The 20,931-nt window shown below is 39.0% G+C and overlaps 1 protein-coding gene across 6 annotated transcripts in view; it reads right to left on the reverse strand.

Moving 5' to 3' along the window:
• ADAMTSL3 (ADAMTS like 3) overlaps positions 1–20,931 on the reverse strand; it is a 173,653-nt gene that overhangs the window by 15,406 nt on the left and 137,316 nt on the right. For all 6 annotated transcript variants that reach the window (XM_072345366.1, XM_072345367.1, XM_072345368.1 and 3 more), the window contains 7 exons: positions 18,752–18,881; positions 17,479–17,671; positions 16,719–16,898; positions 15,925–16,078; positions 10,599–11,679; positions 9,066–9,193; positions 8,646–8,774 (listed from right to left, as the gene is read on the reverse strand). In XM_072345366.1, coding sequence (XP_072201467.1) covers positions 8,646–8,774; positions 9,066–9,193; positions 10,599–11,679; positions 15,925–16,078; positions 16,719–16,898; positions 17,479–17,671; positions 18,752–18,881 — 1,995 coding nt within the window. The remainder of the gene's footprint in view (positions 1–8,645; positions 8,775–9,065; positions 9,194–10,598; positions 11,680–15,924; positions 16,079–16,718; positions 16,899–17,478; positions 17,672–18,751; positions 18,882–20,931) is intronic.

The raw sequence follows: 20,931 nt of genomic DNA on the forward strand, positions 1-20,931 counted from the left end.
GTCAATTCAAGCTACTAGCAAGTGATTCCTCTCCCTTTCTCAGAGAAACTGCATATATTTCTCTTTAGGGGAAACAAGCGAGCGGTACCACACACACACACAAGTAAATCAGACCATTTCTCAAGTGAATAACATGAATACACAAGTATAAATTTCAAGTCTAAGAAACAGAAGGGAGGAGAAAGATCTGCACAGCAATCCAACAGTCAGTCCAACCGAAATGCACAGTTAATCCACCAAGTAATCTTAGATCTGCTGTCACTTACAGGAAAAGTGGCAGAAAAGTGCATTTAGAATGACAGTTGAATACAGCATGGAAAACCAATACTATTAAGCATTATGTGCCATTAAGATACGTTGTCATTATAATGCAGAGCTAATGTTATCTAGATACCTTCAGAGCACATTTATAAACGAGTTTGTGCTGAAAACACCAGAGAGGACAATCAGAACACCTCCGTACTGTGTTCTATCCCAAACTGCCGAGAAGTGAAATTATATCTCAGTTAACAATTTCATATGAATTGCGCACAGTCTCCCTCTGAACTGGCCTCCTCACAGTCAATTCTGACGATCCTTCAAGTTTTTCCATTCCATTTTTCCATTCCTCCCCTTTCAGAGAGGAGTTCAGGGACATGTAACAGGCAGGTTGTACTTATCCTGCTGGAGTACAGAGAACAGGGAGGGCGCAGCTCTGCACACTATACAGGCAGGACATGGCTGTCTGTTAGACTGCAGGGGTTTCTACCTCTGCCTTTTGGGGAAGCCCAGAACTGGAGAGCACAAACATTATGTCAGGTTTTCAGAGGCCTGCATCCAGAGAGATGCAGTGCAGAATTCTGCCAGAAAAAAACAAACAAAGAAGACTTGTGCATATACTGTCTCTTCTGCAGTTCCTGTCAGGAGAAACTTTTACTGCTGGAGGATTCCAAAAAAACAACACTATTTTTACATTCACCTTTCTGTGTTTAAAAGTGCTTTGCATAAATCCTTCCCACAACACAGCCAGCAGTGCAATCCCAGCATGCGTACAACCATGCACACACTTCCATTGGAAAAGCTTCCATCATGCAGACTTTTGATGCCTTTCCATTTGATAAATGACCACATATTTACTACTCCTGAGACAAGATGCTGCTTCTCTCCTGGCACTTGGCACTGCACACTGAGAGAAGTCTCATTCAGCAGCTCTTGTGTGAAAGCTGACAAAGCATACAAAGCCCACATTTCTCTTGTGACAAGACTCTTTAGTCCTGTGACACACATTACATTTCCCACTCAGAAATGGCACGACACACTACAGAAATACCATAAAAGAAAGATCTTTTTTCTTTCTTTTTTTTTTTTTTTTTTTAAAGTCAGAACAGTTAAGGCCTTTCTAGGTCAGAAGACACAAAATTATTCTGGGAATCATTTCCTCATTGGGAAAAAAAAATATCTTCCAGTTTGTAACCCTGGAAGGAAGTCATTCCCTATCTACACACAAAAAAACCCCATTGCTTTCAAGATGAAGAATTCCCAGTTTGATCGCCATCCAGTAAATAAACAAGAGCTAAGAGATGGCCTGTAGCCACCTTTGTTTCCTTCATACCCCAATCCCACTCAGATGTAGCTGAAGATGAGCCCAAACGTATCGATTCACCCAAACCGCCAAGGATTCAGAATCCCTGAGTACAATTTAGATCCCAGTCAGATCTGGGGGCGGGAGACGCTTTGCTGACTTCAGCCAGCAGCAAAATTGAACAATCATATGATATGGTTCCAAGTCAGGAAAGCACTTAAGCACAGGATTAAGTCCATCTCTAATAGGGAATGCAATTAAACACATGCTTGAAAATAAGGCATGGCTACAATTGTCCTCTGTGAAAAAAAAAGATGCATTCCTGAACGGAGACCTTCTCAGACATAGAAAAACCTTAAAAATCAGAATCTTGATCTTGTAAAGGGTCCAAATCCTCTGATGTTAAAGATTTTCTACTATAGACCTAAGTGGCTATAAAACTTTAAAATTAGTCTAATCTATTTTTCTGACCTCAAGAACAGGTTATTTTCCACTAGCATTGAGCAGCTCTACAATCCTCAATGTTCCATGAAAAAGAAAAAAAAGAAAAAAGTCATTTTCCACCATCAGTGGCCCTGGGACAGCAAATGTTATGGAAAAAAACTCCAGCTCCGGATGGGACTGTGAAACACGTGTTTGAAAAAGGAAAAAAAAATAGGAATCTGCACTATAGGGTGCCCTTAAAATATTCAGTGTTCAAAAACAAATTTCCTCCAACCTTGAAAGCCCTATGAAATATTACACACCATAAAAATCTTGGCCTACTAACTAGTCGCTCTAAAACACTGGATTTGTCTTCAGATATTTTTCCCCCAGCTATGTAGAATCTCATAAAGTATTCTGTATTTCCCATTCAGGAGCAAGGCAGAACTGAGGAACTGTGCTGGCACAAATCACTCTTTGCTGCACTTCTCTAAAGGCGTAGAGGATAGCTACGCTTCTCTACAGCTAGAGGATAACTTCATGCGTCATCTTTCAGAGGAAATGGTTCTGGGTCTCAATGCGATACACACTGAATGTCATCTAAATCTGCACCCCTAACACCTACGCGGGATGGATCATAACTTAGCGTCAAACTTCTTCAATTGACAAACCTTATTTTCTTCTGCAGAAATTGCAAAGTGCAATTTCTTTCTCAGTTATGTTTGAGCAGTCAATTTCTCATGGACCCTAACAAACCTAAGGCATACTGCTACTGAAATTACCTGCATGGATCTTGCCAACTTCATGGGGAATAATGGATGGACTGAGAGCCAGAGTGAGACACTTTGGCACTTGGTATGATCCTCCCACCTGCCTTCTGATACAACCCTGTTCCTTTGCAATCTGTCAAAGCTATTACTTCTACCTTTTCCTACCAGCCATGCAACAGTCCCTCTTCCTGGGTGGCAGCAGCATCTGGCAGGGTTCTGATAGACTTACCTACAGCTGGTGACCTCCTTGGAGGGGTTCCTGAAGCGAGACCCTTCCTCATCCCACCCTTGCTGCAGCTCTGTCAAGTGCTGTTTAGTTCTCTGGCTGTGAGCTCAATGAGAACTTGATCTTTTTTCCAGCTGCAGAAGTTTAATGCTAAGATTTTTCAAAACCAGACGTTTAAAATAAGGCAACTAAATAAGGTCTGAGTCAAGTGTAAACTCAGAAATCACTGCTAGGCAAAATTTTCTAGTCAATCCCCTGAAAATCCTTCATTGGTGCACTTTAGAGTTCTACAGGTCAGCACTACTATCGGAGGCACTTTCACCCATCTGGTTAGTAATTTCACTTTCCTGGGTAGCCACAGCTATAATGCCAAGAGCCCTGTCAGTTACACTCATAAACCAGACACACTCAGAGATTTGGACAATATAATTTTATCAGAATTAAAGAATTACATAGGAACGATCACTTCTAATCAGACCTGAAGTCCATCTAAGCCAGCATTGTGTCCAATGATGGCAACTGAGCAAAGAGAATTAAAATGATGACATTTATTGAATAACACTTGCTCAATATATTTTCCTATCTTCATCAACCAGAAGTAGCAACTAAACCACCATACACATTTCCCTTAATATTTCTCCTTTCTCCAGATTTTCTGGCACCGCTGGGATGAAAGTAGCAAAACTGCAAACAGGACTCACTACAACCATTAAAAACTGGCAAATTATATTTTCTGATTTGCCTGTTTCTCTGCCATCAGTTTTGATTTCCCATTATGGTCACTGCCCAGGAGCATGCCAGTGCTCACCATCAGCACTGCACAAACCTCTCTCTGAGTGGCAGTCATTCAGACACAATTTCTCTCCACATTTAACATTATTTCTTCTATACATACATTTATTCTGAAAATAATTCTGAGCATTATCTGACCTCACTTAGCAATTAAACACTACCAGGGTGATCCTCGTGCAAGTCCTTGTGGAAAACTTTAGACCTGATAAGCCTTTATAAATCTTGTTCCTTCACACCTTTTGCTAATTTCCATTCTTTACGGAGCTCTTATTAAAATGATAAAGGACACAATTCCTGGAGCGGAGCCTTGGGGCACATTGTTTGTGATCTCTCCTTGCTATAAAGATGTAACCACGTGTTCCTCTCCTGTACTGATGACCACAAAACAAGATACAAACTAGTGAGATAACCTCTTATACTATTAAAGCCTTTTTTTCAGATAAAACTTTGCCTAGGGAAATTCTTGATAGTTTCTTACTACCAAAGTAAGAAGTGCCAGGGGAATATCCACGTGCTTGCTCAGCATTCCAGGAACTCTAACAGAGTTTTGAAATCTTACCTTTTTCTGACACAATCTGCCTTAATTCTCCCTGAATTGAAAACCTGAAGTAAAAGCCTACCCCAGAGAAGCTGTGCAGGACAGGCAGAAACACATGTCAAAACAAGCAGTGGTGCAAACCATGCCAATTCATGTATTTTCCCCCATGAATAACATTGTTTCTATCTACATTAGCAGTTGGTGGAGATCATCAGCGATGTGTGTTCACATTGCTTTGGAATACTGGGCAAGTTCCTCCTGGCCCTTGGACTGAAGTCCATGAGTATTTGAGGGTAAAGCCTGCAGGCACATCGTTCAATTCAGTTTCATCCAAAAGGATTCAGTTTTTAGGCTGCCAGACTGTTCCAGAACACAAAACAAAGCATAACTAAGTGGGAAGGACAGAAAGACTTACTACAATGCCTATGCCAGATCCAAACTAAAACTCAAACGTGGGTGTACTTGTTGTAAAAAGAAGCACAAAATCAACAGATTTCCCCATCGTTATATAAATTATAAACACACTCATACTTTCCTCATTAAATAAAGCAATAGTTACCTCTTTAAATCTTTGAAATCTGTTAATTGCTTTTAGAAATATATACACACACACACAAAGAAAAGAAAGATACAGCGTGCTGTGTAACAAACCACTATTCTGCACTGAGATGTCTTCTGAGGAGTTAAACATAGAAGACAAAAAAACCGCATCAAAGTTACATTTGGAATACAGTGGGTAAATGAAGGAACAGATGGAAAAATGGATTCTGGGTTTATCTGGATCTGTTTCAAGTTCCAGCAGTGACAGCAAGTAGCTAGCCCATCTTTATGAAACCTATGTGAATAAAGATGACTTTGATTCAGCAGGCTTTGTGTATTTCTCACCCCTTAGTAAAACAATATGCTATTCTTTGAGAGTCAAAGTATATTCACAGGTATGCAGTGTTTGGATCAATATAGTGTTTCGACACCTGGATGCCTCTATCTCAAGATACTTCAGAGATGCAATGCAATGTATAGAGTCTAAACAAACACGCCAGTATACGTCCTTTCTGTTCTTTCACCAGAAGGTGGCACACACTGCACATTTTATATATGTATTTTATATACATTCATCTATATGTATGTATTACTTTCAATTTTTTTTTCCTCTTCTATTTTACTTCAACTTAAAACTGTCGGGGTTTTGCAATAAGTGGATTCCGACAGTTCTAGTTTATTTTAGTAATAACCACAAGAAGATATTTTCTGAAAATACAATAAATGCTATCCAAGAGCAGTTTGGAGCAATCAGTATTGATATTTATAACATGTGTGTTGATTGAAAAGGTCTTGGCTGTAAGAATGGAATATGAATCTGTCCAGAATGTTATGAGGATCTTCTAGCAAATGTACGTGTGGGAGCTATAAAAGTGAGTTTATTATAATTAGTGGAAAAAAGTTTTATTATACCTTTAAAGATAAAAGAAGCTGACACTACCAGCTTCAGCTGTTTAGCTACATTTTCTTGCTTGTTACATCTACTTTTGTTTTGCCCATACACTGATTTTTGGCATTTCTGAATGTTTACCTGAACGCAGTTGTGCAAGAAAGACTCTCAAAGGGACAAAAGGAACGAAATCAGTGACACGAAAAGGAAGAAAACTGCACTCAGCTGACTAACATTGTACGTAATAATAAACTTCACATCCTTTCCATTAAAATCATCAAACAAGAGCTGTCCTGTGTAGCCTGGCCTAATGAATCCTGAGCCCCTGAAGTGGAACGTACCTGGTTCCCTTTTGGCCTTGAATAATTAAGGGGTATGTTGTACAGCTGTTAGCCAGCCAGTACAGGAAGCATAGAAGTTAATCTTTCCCTACAACTTCAGCTCCTCTCTATCTTTCACAGCTATTTGTCACATGGTTAGGTAGGCCTACCTTCATCTGGAATTCTACTCTACAGCACGATGCTCTTTCACAATTGAACAATTAACTTACCTGTTTTGCATATATATATATCATTTTTATACCATTCATAAAGAAGAACTTAAATAGATCTTTTGCAGCTACACACAAGATGTAGAACTCAGCACATGGATTTATTCACAGAGAAAACCATGTTTTGAAGAAACATAAAGGGTTATAGGATATTTAGCCTACAGTAAACAAACAGAAAACCCAAAAACCCTTAGAAGACACTGCAGCCAAGAAATGTAAAGGTAATTAAAGAATTCTGCCAGTGGCATGGCACTAGTATTCTTCATGAACACAGGATACCTCATTCATAATATAGTTTTTCTTTTGCTCAGCTATGTTGTGGGCTAGAAAGAGACCAACAGTTCTGATGTATCCACTTGATGTCACTGAGAAATCTGCATGGATGAATCTCTGCTGATGAATACAAACAAGTTTGGAGCAGAACATGAAGTTGTATGTGAAGACACACGTGGCTACTTAAAAATATTTTGTTTACAATGGACAAATAAGTTGTTACCACAAAGAAAACATAACCTTCTTCCTGAATGCTCAAGAGAATGGGCAATGAACAGGCACCCCAGAGCTGGGGTTAAGGTCTACCTGACACTCTATGGGCTCTCTGTTGTAATCACTTTTTTGTTACAGTCCTCTCTTAGAGACCCTCAGCTGTCAGACAGCCATCATTCAAGCCATCATTTTTAGATTGGATATTCATTATGAAGATGTACTGTGGGCTGTTACTTCAAGGAGGAGCTCACTACTGTAAAACTACATCTGATGAGGAAGGAACTCTTGCAGACATACACTACGTATTTGTTAGAAACAGATCTTTCAGAGTGCATAGACATATTAGTGTGCGTCTTCTTATTCAAATGCTCACTTGTCTGATAATTAACATGATATTTAATTGGCACTTACATCAAAGTTTTTGTTTTACTACACTGCAAATGGACAAATTTTTGGGTCCCACCCTATTAGACAAACATTAGCTGAGTGTTATTAAATTCAATCTACTGAAGTCGGTAGTGTATTACTTTTCATTAAGAAGGGGAGATCAGAAATCTCTCTTCTTACATCATTTCATAAGTTTTTCTGCCACTAGGTTAAGTGAAATTTTAAGACAGGCCAGTTCTGTTTTATTCACAAGCAGTAATACTTACTTCCTTGGCAATGACAGGAAATAAAGCAATTAGATAAATCACTTTTAAATCAACACTAGTGTCTTACCATAGCTAAAATTTGGCTCAGTAATATACACAATACTAAAGCATTTGGAAATCTATGGTCCCACGTGAAAATATTAATTTATATTTAAATTGCTAACTGCTTACCCATCCTAACAATATTAATATTAAGTGTGTGACACTAACTCTCTGCTGAATTTGAGATATAGGTCAGTTATACACAGAGTTGCCAAACTGTAGTTGGAAAATCTTACTTCATCAAAAACTAGCCTCGTTACAACAGTGAACAGCGGCGTCACATGTCCTAATGTACATTAGCCTGGCGCCACTATAGCACACAGAACTATTTGCATATATCTTTCTATCAGTACCCTGGTACAGTATCAACACTTTCTGATACACAGTCCTCCAGTGTGAAAGGCACACTGACTTCTCTGAGGCCTATTTGCATTCAACTGTAATGTTCACTGTTATCAGCAGTTTCATGTATGTTCTATCAAGCACAAGAGGCAGACCTTCACTTATTTAAATATCTGACAGAATACTGCTACTCTAAGTTAAATCGTACAAACTAAACTTAAAATGTAGCACTGATGGGACTTAAAAGTATCTACCTTTCCTATAGAAAGGACTAGAAAACAAAATAAAGCAGTGAACTGCTTAACACACATAGCTCCTGAGTAACAGTAATGTCACTCAACAGATGTTGCGCTAGACAATAAACTCTCATGGCTCTGCACTTTTTGTTTCCTTACTGCAGCTGCAGACTGATGGCTCTAAGAGGTAAGTTTACCTCACTGTCAGGTTTAAAGTTCTATTAAACTACGGCTGGAGATTTCATTCTCAGTTTTAACAATGGTCTAGACACATGTGCAGCTCAAGTAGGGATAAGGGAAAGTCTCTGATGAGAGAGTCAGCTGGCTATGCCTGCTAATGCAGCAATATAGCTGTTCACTTTGGTGGGCTTTAAGCTCTGAAGTGGAGCCTCAGACATCTTGATGGAAAGAAAAGCACTTTCAAAGGAAAGCCTGTTTGAATACATAACATACATGTAAACTACAATGTCAGGACTGGTTGGGTGACGTGTAATAGTAAATGACTTCTGAACAATGATTTGCTGCCTTTGCTGGTAGCTTCCTTCAAATTTTTCTTATTTGAACGTTACAAAGAATTTCAGAGGAGTTCTTGCTTACCTTTCACAGGACATTCAACTGTAATATTTGCTCCAACTTTTGCTACAATTGTACCTCCAACAACTGCAGAGACATTGCTGGCTTCCAGATTTGTAACATTTGACATGGAGAACAAGATGACAGGAACCTCTTTGAAGGGAAAGGAAAGAATGAATCAGTTTAAAAGAGTTAGTTGACATAAGTATAGATTCATGTTTGACACAGAACTCTGTTTGCAAAAAAACCATCCACAAAATAAAGGTGAGACTCTGTTGAGGTCTGCTCTGGTTTTAGAGCAACAAGATCGTCTCACTGTTGCCCATTAAATCAGGCAGGATTTCATGGACTGATTGCAAAAGAAACTATTTCAAGTTGGATTTGGGATAGATGTTTATACATGAAATGAATGCATGCCCAATTCCAAGGATGCTACAATCCTACCTGCACGTAACAGTAAAGATGTTTCCATATCAAAACCAAAGTCATTAACAACCAGACATCCATATGAACCAAGTTCCTTTTCAGTAGGACTGAGAATCTGCACTTTTCCAATGGTGTCCAGGATCACTCTGCAGAGTATTCAAGAAAAGACAAATGTCACTGCCCTGGGACAAACACAGCTGGGTCTTCTTACAAGAGTTAGAGTTACAGCAGCAAAATTCCTCTCTAGGAGTTTATTGTTTTGGATCAGCGCATGTAGAAACAGTTCTGCCTGCTCTTTGGTGACAAAAGGAGTGTTAAAGTATACATGCATGGAAGGATCTTCAGATATCCTTCCTCTGCAAAGCCGCAGTGTAATTACAGCCCTATGGAGGACAGCAAGTTTTATTGCTGCTAACCAAAAACTCACAGGAACAGCCGCACAATTAAAAGTATTAGGCTTGGCAAAAAATCCATTTCTCCAGAGCAAACTGTTTTCAGCAGAATCATGGAGTTCACAAACGTATGGTCTAATCCAACTTCCAAATTAGTAAAGTTTCTTTGTTAGTTTTAGTATTATCATCACTGAAATCTTCCACCAGGTTTCTTGGATATTCTACCTGCCATCTCAGGGGTAAGATATGAGAGATGGCTTTGCAGTCTGAGAAGAGACTGAAAACCGCAGCCTTGATGTTTTATAGCTCTCCCTCTTGCTACCTGTCTCAGCAGTATGTTACATGAGTTATGCCATGTACTCATCCAGAAGGCCAGCAGATTTGGCATTCTCCCACAGAGTACTTACAAAAGGAAGAGATGGACAAAAACATCTTAAAAAAGTACTTGCGCCTCAACCAAAGAAGTCTACAAGTCCCCTCATGCACATCTGGAATACGACCCTCTTTCACAAACCTAACAGATGTACAACCTGTTTCTGTCTTCACAGCCTTTTTCTGCTGCAATACATACATATATGTATGCATATATACATATACACACATGTATAAACACACATACATGCACTCATGTGTAAGGAACATTTCTCTGAAAAAACAAGAAAAAAACCTGCTTGCCTATATATCCTCAAGAGAAAAAACACCAGCTAAAATAAAGGTAATATATAAGAGTAGACATTAGGAATCAAATAGGTGCTCACAAATAAAGATCAGAACAACATAACATGGGAAAAAAAGAAAGAAAAAGAAAGTATCACAACAAATTGCTTTAATTGATAGCCCTGCAGAAGTATATTTTTCTTGGCCATGTAGTTAACCAGTTAACTATGTTGAGAAGTATCCAAAAATGTCCTTATCGTTTCAGAATCATTTGTTTCATTACTCAAGCTACCTACAAGTCCAAGAGGCTCTCACATGAAGTTTGTATTACCAGGTGAGCTTCCAATTTGTCAGCAATGGAGTAAAAGTATTTGCTGAGTCTTATCTCATTTTTATAACAGATTATATTTTATCATTAAACAGCAGGATGTATCTTAAAGTTTATAGTAACATAGTAATTCATTCAGTGATTGGGGGAAAAAAAAAAAAGATATTCACTTACTTCTCAGAGGATTTTAATGTCTCACCATCTTTTGTCCAAGTATACTTCACTTCACTAATACCAGCTGTTTCACACAGTAGATTGACAGATTGAGTATTCTTGGTCAGAAAAACTGTATTTCCAATTCGTACAGTCACTGTTTTGTTAAAGGAAACTCCAGGAATTTCCTTTTGCCTCATAATAACTGGAACCTTCTGGTCAGACATTAACTTATCCACAGTTTTTGTGCTGAAACGATCAGCTTCGTTTGGTGATTTGCCTGTGAATTTTGAGGCCAATTTCTCATCCTGGGCTTCCTTCCATTTTTCAGTGGTTGACGGTGGAGGCCTAGATAACTCAGCGATTAACTGATAAATGACCTGGGACGCCAAGTCATCACTGACTTCTCCAGTTTCAATGAGCTGACTCATGTTCCTTATTAGTTCTTCAAACTGCACAGTGTCCATGCTGTAGGCACCCTGGAGAACTGCTGCCTCCAGACGTTTGTTCTTGAATTCACGAGAGCTAAATATTCCTGCTGAATTACTCCCAAAGGCTTCGAGATTCCTCAGAAATGGTTGATCGTTTATTTGCCTCTCACCCAAATAGAGCTCGTTTTTCTTACTCCACATTTGCCACATTTTGCTCATTTTATGCCATTTGGCCCCAAAGCTGTTGGCCTCATTGTGATCTGCGTTAGTGATCTCACTGGCATGTTTTCTAAGACTTGGTGGTTCTATCAATCTGTTGTCATTACCAATCAGTTTGAGTACAAACGTTTCATGCGCTGAGCCTGCAATACACCGGTACACACCAATATCGGTGGCTTCAAGACTATGTATTTTCAGTGACCCTGACTTAGTGATGCCAAGTCTTTTAGAGTTTTGTAAGTGTTGCTCATCTTTCTCCCACCGTATAAGCGACTTCTGGAATCTTCGTACAGGGCACTTAATTACAACAGAGGTTTTTGGAAGTAAGTAAGCACGGCTTCCTATGGTAAAATTAATGCGCTTCTCTTGTCTCGTCTGAATATACACACGGTGAACACTGATAATCCGAGGTGCATTGGTAGAGTATTTTTCTGGAAGCTTTGGTTTAATTTCTGAAATGAAATGAAGTCTTGAAAAGTAACTAATCATTAGCACTCATGCATACAAAATCTGCTTTTCCCAGAATGGCTGTCAGAGTTCATCCTGACTTTGTTTAAATCAGATTGCAACATGCTGAGCTTCTATCTGAGTCACAAAAATATGGACGAGATGAAACCATGACATTCCCCTGCTCCAGCCAAGAATTCTGTTATTTCTTGCCCCAGACTCCCAGCTATGAGAAAATACAGGCAACATATACCTATACAAATGACATAGATGGTGCACACATACCTAAGTGTATATATTATGTACTATTTTATACTATATACATAATCCTCTTATGGTTATGTTTCCTATTGCTGCCTCAGAAAGGCTAGGCATGAAAGAGAATGGAAAAAGTGAACCAAAAAAATACTTGAGCACATTATTACTTTCCCTGCTTTTGAGCACTGTTGAATGCAGAATGACCTAAATAAAACAAAATCTATCTGAAGAGCAAGGCTCCCTTGGACTGCTATTTAAATTGTTGGCTGGCCTTGCTGGTTTGTCTCACTAAGTGAAGCCAAACAGCGACACAGGAGGTGAAAGGAACTGTCAATGAAGACACAGTGCATGCAACAAGCAGAGCCACCCTGCAATCCTTGACTGAAGGTAATTTCTTCGGGTTGAAAGATGAGGTGTTCATAGTGCTGTGCCAAAAAATGATGGGAGGGAAGGGGAAGAAAGAGGGAAAAGTCAGAAGCTGGAGAAGCTGAATACAGTGATCAGATGAATTAACATGAGCAGACAGCAGCTCATAAGGCGTCATGCAGACAGGATACAGAGACACTGGGTATTATGAAGCTCCACCTGCATTGTTCTGCAGGCAGTTAGATGAGGACAGGTTCCCAGGAGCTGCCTGAATGCCACCACCAGGAAGGCTTTGGCTTTCCAGCAGTGGCTGGACAGGCATGTTGGAGAAAACATGAGAACGACTGCAATGCTTCAGATACCACTGCATTGACTCACCATTGGCAACTACTGTGCCCCACTTTGATCACAACTAGTCTTACTAAGAAAACAGTAGGTAGGTGAGAAGGAAGGCATGTGAGAAGGGGAGGCAGGGCACACATCCCCAAGCTCATTCTGTGTACAATGAAATTGGCCAGGTGGGGAGAGCTGGAAAATACCCAGCACTGGTGCTAGAAAGCAGTCCAATTGTATTGGCTGCTCAGCCTTCCGGTATGAGACAAAAAACCTCAAAGCCTGCAGATCAAGTTGATGAGCTAGGAAATAGACACACAGATCAAAATGCTTCTCAATGTGCTTGAATTTGAAACCATTAGTACTATTTCACTTGGTAGGTACATAAATAAAATGACAACCACATTGATGGCGCACAAATAAAATCTGAAAAACAGCATGCCTCTTAATATACATATGCTTCAAATATGCTGTGAAGAAATAGGTGAAAAGCTGAATGTTTCAAGCATTCAATAAGCGTGTACACTGTATGAACTACACCCTAGAGTGCATTCTTATGCTTATAAAACAAAATGATTATTTTCAATGCTTTGGGTAATGAGTTCAGACCAGTGGGGATATCATGGTTTCATAATTACACAGCTTTTATATCAGTATTCATTATCCAGATATGTGGTTCCCTCAACTGTTTCACATGCTGCAACAAATAAATTGCTTTAGGCACTCGGTTTACTAAAATTATTAGGCTAGTGACCTGTTTTTAATAAGTTATTGGGCCTCAAATATTTATTCTAAGGGAAATGTTCCAATACTAAATCTTTGATTTCCAAAATCCAGCTTACAGACACAGTAAGTGTAACTTTAAACACACAAAATACTTCAGGCTGTGCTCTGTTTACACTACTTGTTCCAACATGGAATTAAACCCATTGTGTAGTTATAAATATGTTAACAAGTCTCATCCATTTCATTTTTTTTTAAAAGAAAGACCACTAACTCTCATTAGCAGTTCAACACTAAAGGGTGCATACATTTTTACTGGTGCCTTGTGATCAAGTCTAGGAGTGAAATAAAGTTCAGAGCTGTGGATGGCAGGCCATATAGATACATAATAGAGACATATAAATATCTAAGGCCATTTAAGTATTTCTGGATCCTTAGTAACATCCAGTATTGCAGCTGCTGAGGTAATGGATTGTTCAGGAGAGATTTTTCTACAAGGTCAACCTTACTTAATCATTAGATTGTATTGGAGCCATTGGACCTCATTATCACCTGGTACAAATCCATCTGAGTCTCTGACCTCTAATGGTCCTGTGCAGCTTTAGCTGGGTGTCAGGCCCTGGTGACCTCAGGGCAAGACAAATGTTGTTTCCTTTTTCTTAGAGACCACAGATAGAAACATTCTGATTTACTAGGACCAATATTAAGTAGAGAACAGACGCAATTACCAGTCCCACTGTAAAAGATCAAGCTTGAAAAGCCCCAGCACTGTCATGAGACAACAAAAAAGAAGGAGCTCATTCAAGCTACAGATGAGAACCAAGAAGCCTTAACAGTATGCACACCACTCACCACTAATGCCTCTGCTTCACTCTTTATTGTTAGCTGTCCACTTCTCCACTGGCCATTCTACATTCCTACCTTCTCTTCACTTCCCATTCAAGGAGACCTGAACCTACAGCTGCAGGTGCAATGCCTCATGAATCTTTCTAGAATCCGAAGCCCCACTGCCCTGCTTCCTCCTGAAAAACCCAGATCAGGGCGAGGAGTACAGCTACATCCCACAGCTTCCCCATCCCTCACATTGTGCATCCAGCACCTGCCAGGCAGACCTGAGCTGCAGGGGTTCCCTTGATCCAAACAGTTCTGGAGATGAAGGGAAAAAGCAGCGGTTTTCTTCTGTCACTTTGATCCGTACCCATTCAGTACAATCACATTCCCCATGCAACCCAGTGTCCTGCTTTCTTGGCACTGCAGTGGAAGCTGACAATGTAACCTGAATATCAGTCTGTGCTAAGCTATTTGCAAACTGGCTACACTGTCATTCAACTATCCACAATTAATTAAATTCAGATAGATATGCAGCTCAAAATATTTTATTAAACCTTATGCCAAGGACATTCCTGAAAGTCCACAGGGCTTTATTTAAGTGGAGCTTTGAACCTCAGGTTTTTGGCACGTTAATCTGAAATGCAGGCCAGGAAAAGAAGTTTCATATTATGTATGAATCAGTAATTATTCAATTTTTTTTATTTTGTTTTGTGGAGAACTTTTAAAGCAAAGCCTCAACATTTATAAAGTAGTTATTTCTTGATAGTTGCATGAATTGAGTCAAAACACATTTACCTTTGTGGTCTATGATCAAAACCAAGCTCTTGGTCTTCCCCAAACCTAAAACTGATTGGCTCTTTTCCTTTCTGTTCATCTCCCTGCTCCTGAAGCCTGTATGCTGCTACTCTTTTTTTATAAAGGAAGGAGAAGCCAAGTTTAGGCTTAAGGAAACTGCATTTAGAACTCCCTGTTCTAAATTATGCATGCAATTGAACATGTATTATATTTGCAAGGTATTTCCATGGCTGTTACACATAAGCAATTTGTGCAACAACCATCACAATCATAAATACATAGCACACAAATTAGACAATTCCTATAGGTAGCTTTTTCTTAAGAAGATTTTATAGGGAGAAATAAAACACTGGATTTTACAAGGACTTTTTGTGCTGCCGCCACTTCCTGCAAAAACTCAAAGACTGGTATTCTCATTTCTACAAAGAAAGATGGACATTATACATAAAGTTATCACTGGCGATTTGTTTCAGGTTTTGAATTCCACCATGCATAGCTAAATGACCATTTAATACAAATACACATGAAAAAAAGGAAGCCAGAACTGCATTGTTTTTTCTAATGTCCTTCATAATTTATACTCTATTCACAGGTGTTGTTTTTTTTTTTAAATTTTTCGTTTGGTTTTTTGTTCTTTTTTGGGACTGAGATTGAGTTAAGGATAAAGGAAAAATAATCAGAGCAAGCGTAGGTGAGTATGAGAGTGAGAGACATATACCAAGAAAGTGAGTTCAAAGAAAACTCCTTTAGATCATGACCTATATTTCTGACTTGTAGAAAACAAATTAAAACAATCCTGTTATCACTGGCCTAGTAATTATGATACTTGGTTTATGACAGTTGTTAAAGTACAGGCACATGAGTGAATTAACCTGTACACAGATTTCACTGTATAAACAGATCATTCAAAACCAGCAGGAAACTACATAAAGTAACATACTTACTGTTGCAGGCATTCATTTGACAAGACCTTACAAGCAGTGAAGGAGACAAACCACTACACATTGATTCATTTACTGCAACATATTGGCCCTTTGCTGTTCGGTTTTGGCAGGCAATTTTCCTTCTCTGGATTCCAACACCACAGCTTACTGAGCACTGCAAAAGGAAGGATGCAAACTAAGCCTGATGTCCCACGGCACATATACTAACTTGAAACTGAGAGACAAAGCTCTCTACTCCATATGAATCCTTGCGTTATCTGTACTTTTCCAAGCAATAGGAATATTAGCTAGCTAACTTGTTCCAGCAAGCAACTCAGAAACTTTTAAAATAGCATAACCGTATTTCTTTATGTCAAACCACAGAGAGAACAGAGCAATGGAATCCACTATCTAAGAGAAAAAATTCAGCACGTTCAAAAGAGTCTGTGTCTCTCCATCCATTCTTCTTGTTTGTACTGCACAAACTTTTAGTTGCATCTTCTAAAGAGCCTTTTTTAAAATCTGTTTGAACAGGGAGTTGCATTAAATGGGAAAGAAAGAACATGACGGAATAAAACAAAGGTTTGACTTGCAGAAGCCATTTCTCTCAGCAACTCAAACACAGCACTGCACGGGGGATGTGAACAGCCCAGTGATAGGCAACTCTACACATAGTTTAGTCCAGACATACATCCTGTGAAACCTTATGCTACCCTGTGAACTTCCTGCACACATCACCCACTATTCACCCAAGCATCTTTAGAGTTCACATTGCAAGTGAAGGTTTTGGTTCAGCCTTGTTGGGGGCTGCTCACCTTGGACCATTCTCCTACAACCAGCTGAGGAGGACAGTCCACTTTTGCGCATGATTTAGTAGTTGGCAGTTTGGGATCCCGGCAGGTGTCATCAGAGTGTTTCAGGAAGCTTCCATCTGTCAACAGCTGCTTGCAGTACACTTTGCGGGTCTGAATCCCTCCTCCACAAGTACGGGAACACTGAGAAGAAATGACTGTAAGATGCACATACATCTGTGCTCACACATCACACCATTAAGAGCACATAGACACCATAAGACTCCCCATAATTATGCTTTCTTGAAGAATGACATTCATTTTCAACTAAAAAGCAAGCAGACTGTAGAAAATTCTTCAGATAAAATGCTTATATAATACATTAGAATTGAGGAGAACCTAACTATTAAATTAATAACCACTATGGAGTAGAAATCCTAAAGAAAATTTATGTGTAGTTTTGACTGTGCCCAACATCAGCTAATACGTCTCCAAAAGCAGATAATTGTATTTGCTGTGTCAAATGAGAAGCGATATCTGCACTAACTGATATCTAGCCTTCTGAATTCCTAAAAGGAACTTTTGACCTCATCCCCTCAGTACTCAATAGCATGGTAGTGAGAAGACTTTTTTTACTCCAGATTAACTTGCTCCGTTGAAATTAGTTGAAACACTTCAATGTTAAAGTTTAGGAGCTACCTACCACATTATTTGGGATAGAGAATTTCAAGTACCTGGACAGAAGACCACCACTTGCATTTCAACTCCTCTAACCAACTTATACCTGTTGCCATTCCTCAACATGCCAAACAGGGGGACAATCAATCTGGTTACAAGCTTGCAAAGAATGAGGCTTTTTGTCTTTGCAGTCTTCAGCAGCAGCAGTGGATCCGCCCGGCTGCTGGCAGTAAACATCTCTTGTCTGTATCCCAACTCCACAAGTTGCTGAGCACTGTCTCCATGGGCCAGTTTGCCACCTGTTCCAAGAGCACAGCCATTTTTCAGTGAAAAGGTAAGGAAAATTCATACCCTAAAAGAACTTAGCAAAAATTAACTGAAGTTATATTGATTGATAGATGGCCAAAACATCCTTTTGTTTTGACTGTCAGCCAAAATTATAATCTAGATTTATAAACTTTCTGGGAGTAAAGAAACGCAGAAGTTATTCACAATAAAGTAATAAAGGCTTATGTCCAAGCAAATTTACTGGACTCCATAATTTACATGAAAAACGAATGCTTCTCATAAAAACAACAACAACAACAAAAGCAGCCTGCTGGCAACCTACTGATAAGTATGTTTATAAATCTAAATACATAACTAGACCTTTTCTTACGTTTACAAAATGTAAATTCTGTATTCATTTTCCATACTACATCCTGCTCCTATTAATCTTCGTACTCTACATTTCGCAAGATGATGTTCCTAAAAATGCAGTTTAGAAACAACGTGCCAAAAGATCAGTCTGTCAGACACCCACACTGGATAAACAAGGCAACACCTACCAAAGATTCACATATGGCCCTTGCAAGTGACCAAACTAGCTAGGGTTACTTGGATTTGGATTGTTTTTATTCCTTTCCTGGGATTCCCATACAAACGTAACAAAACTGTAAGAACTGTATGCGGATACAAAAACCATGAACTCAGAGTAACTTTAAGTCATAATTTTACTGTTTTTTTGTTTGTTTGTTTCCCTCCATTAAGGGTAGAAAGTAAATATTCTTTGCTTCTCAGTTTCTCAAACAGTTAAGTCTGTTTTTCCACCCCTGGCAAACATCAACACAGAACGAAATCTATTTCAGAAGATGGCGAATCCAAAAACGTGGAGTGGAAAAGAAGTGAAGATCAAAGAACAAAACAAAACAAACTGAAACCAAAAACCCAGCAACACAACTCAAAAACCTTGTTTAAGACAGAAAGAGTGAAACATCATCCCAAAGCAAGACTGCAGTCCTGAAATCTGACTCTTTTCTGAGAAAGACAATGTTTCAATGTTTATTCAAGTCATATTAACCATTTCTTTGCTTCAGTACGATTCTATTACCACAGCGTACCTTGGAGGACAAAGCTTCATATTGCAAGCATGAGTCATTGCTGGTGGTCTTTTGGAACTGTCACATAGGGTTTCATTGACAGCTTGCTTTGTCTCTACATGCAGACACATTGCAATGGCTTCTTGTGTTCCTGGAAGGAAAACACTCATGAAACACTGAACACAGAAGATATTTCTGGAAAGCTTATTCTTGAGTAACACTCAGTGAAAAAGTTCCAAACGCTGATTTCGATGGCAGGCTTAAAAACGACCTCTCCAGTCAAAAAGAACACTGAGATAGTTTATGTAATTTAACCTTTGAAATATATTTGTCAGTTATATGTAGCACTATGCTCCTGTGGTATTTAAAAGGTTTGACTTGGCATCCTAAATCTCTGAAAACGATCAGAAAACAGATAACGCTCTGTGCACCATCAGATGTTGTGTCTGCTTGGTTTAAAATGGTCTCAAGCCAACTAACGGTTTAATTGCCAACACGATGGTACGAATTACTCCTCACTTACCTTGCCTTTCATGAGCTAGAGATCTGCAAAAGTAAAAGTAATTAAAAACATACAAAAAGCTTGCAAGAGTAGTCAGGGGATTCTGACTGAATTTAACCACTCTGACAGGTCTTAAGAGGTGTGATGGTTTTGCTGAAGGCAGCAAATCTGACCAAGCCCAGAGCTTTCCTTTCTCGTGACCATTCTTGGCACTTTCTGATCTGCAGCTCTTACTGCTTAGATCTTCTGGGTAAGCAATAACAGCGAACATAAACCAATAGAACAGAAAAGCACTGAAATGCTAAAATTCGCATTTTGTGTCTTCCAGGTAAAAATGGCACTGTACAAAGAATTCAAATCCACCTCCTTCCTACCTTTCACTCATTCCCAGCAATTCTGAAGAAGCTGCTTTCAGCAGCAAGTTTTATGTCTCTTCTTATGACCAGCTTCTAAGATTTCACAGGGGCTTGCATTTTAACCACAAACCTTCACTAACAGCTCCGTGTTACCTATGACATTACTTCCAAACATCACCACTATTGCTACACAAAAACTACTAGGCTACTGCAGTACTGCTGCATCTCTGTCAGTTGTACATCAAGAATGGTTTACTGACACTGTTGATCATTATTAGTTCTGGTTTCAGTGAATTCATTGGTACATTAAGTTTTGTGTCCATGCCAGTTGTCCATATCTTTCTGTCTTTTGCAACGCATTAATGAACACTGGCATTCTTTCTATAAACCAGCCATTCCTCTACCTATAAATAATTCTTAAGTAGTGGAGCATATAAGCCAGTTCAGGTCACAGCACTTCTTCAAGATATTTGAATCAGTTCAACTATTTCAGACACTTTAGCAGGTACAGACCAGCAGCCATTTGTCACAATAATATATTCCAGTTTCTTTTAGGCTCTCTGGTAGACCTCTAGATAGCCTCTGGGACTCATTTTTAGTTCAGAAAGATCTTGCTATATAAATGTTTTGACTGCATCTACAAAGTCATGAATTTTCATAGAACAGAAGGCCTGACCTCAAATGTGATTGACAACCTATTCCCTTCCACTAAATCAAAGTATCAATAATTACATGAACATAGAATATACACATTAAGTAAATCATATTTCGCCCTCAGGTCTGAGAATAAGCCTTTGACAAATATCATAAGGCAATAATACAGATGTGAAAATGCCCAAGCAACATAAACCAATAAATAAACTTTTTTTTTTTTTTTTTCTGGAACTTTACTATTTTGTGACATACTGGCAACAAAGGGAATCAAATGTTTTCTGTCTAATTGATCGGCACACATTTGTGTAACAAGAGAAGCATTCCTGTCTCCTTACTTAGACACAAAATGCCCACCTGACAATCTCCAGGAGAGAAACAAAGATTTAGAAATTATGTTCCGGCAGAATGAGCCTAAGAATGACATTACCAGACAAGGAATGAAGCAGACATTAAGCATCCTTATAATCTCTATTTTAGGTCAAATTCTACACCACGCTACACACCTTCAACTTTGCTGATCTCACCGCATTCCTGTGGGGAACTATACTCAGAGCTGATGTTGCTCTGTTCCAGGTTGTGATAAGTAATATCTTCTTAATATCTTACACAAAGGAGGGGAATGAAATGAAATTCCTTTCAGACCATCTAAATCGTCAGTAATCCCATGGGAACTTGATATCACTGTGTTA

The sequence above is a fragment of the Excalfactoria chinensis genome, chromosome 10 (genome assembly GCF_039878825.1).
Source record: "Excalfactoria chinensis isolate bCotChi1 chromosome 10, bCotChi1.hap2, whole genome shotgun sequence".
NCBI lineage: Eukaryota > Metazoa > Chordata > Aves > Galliformes > Phasianidae > Excalfactoria > Excalfactoria chinensis.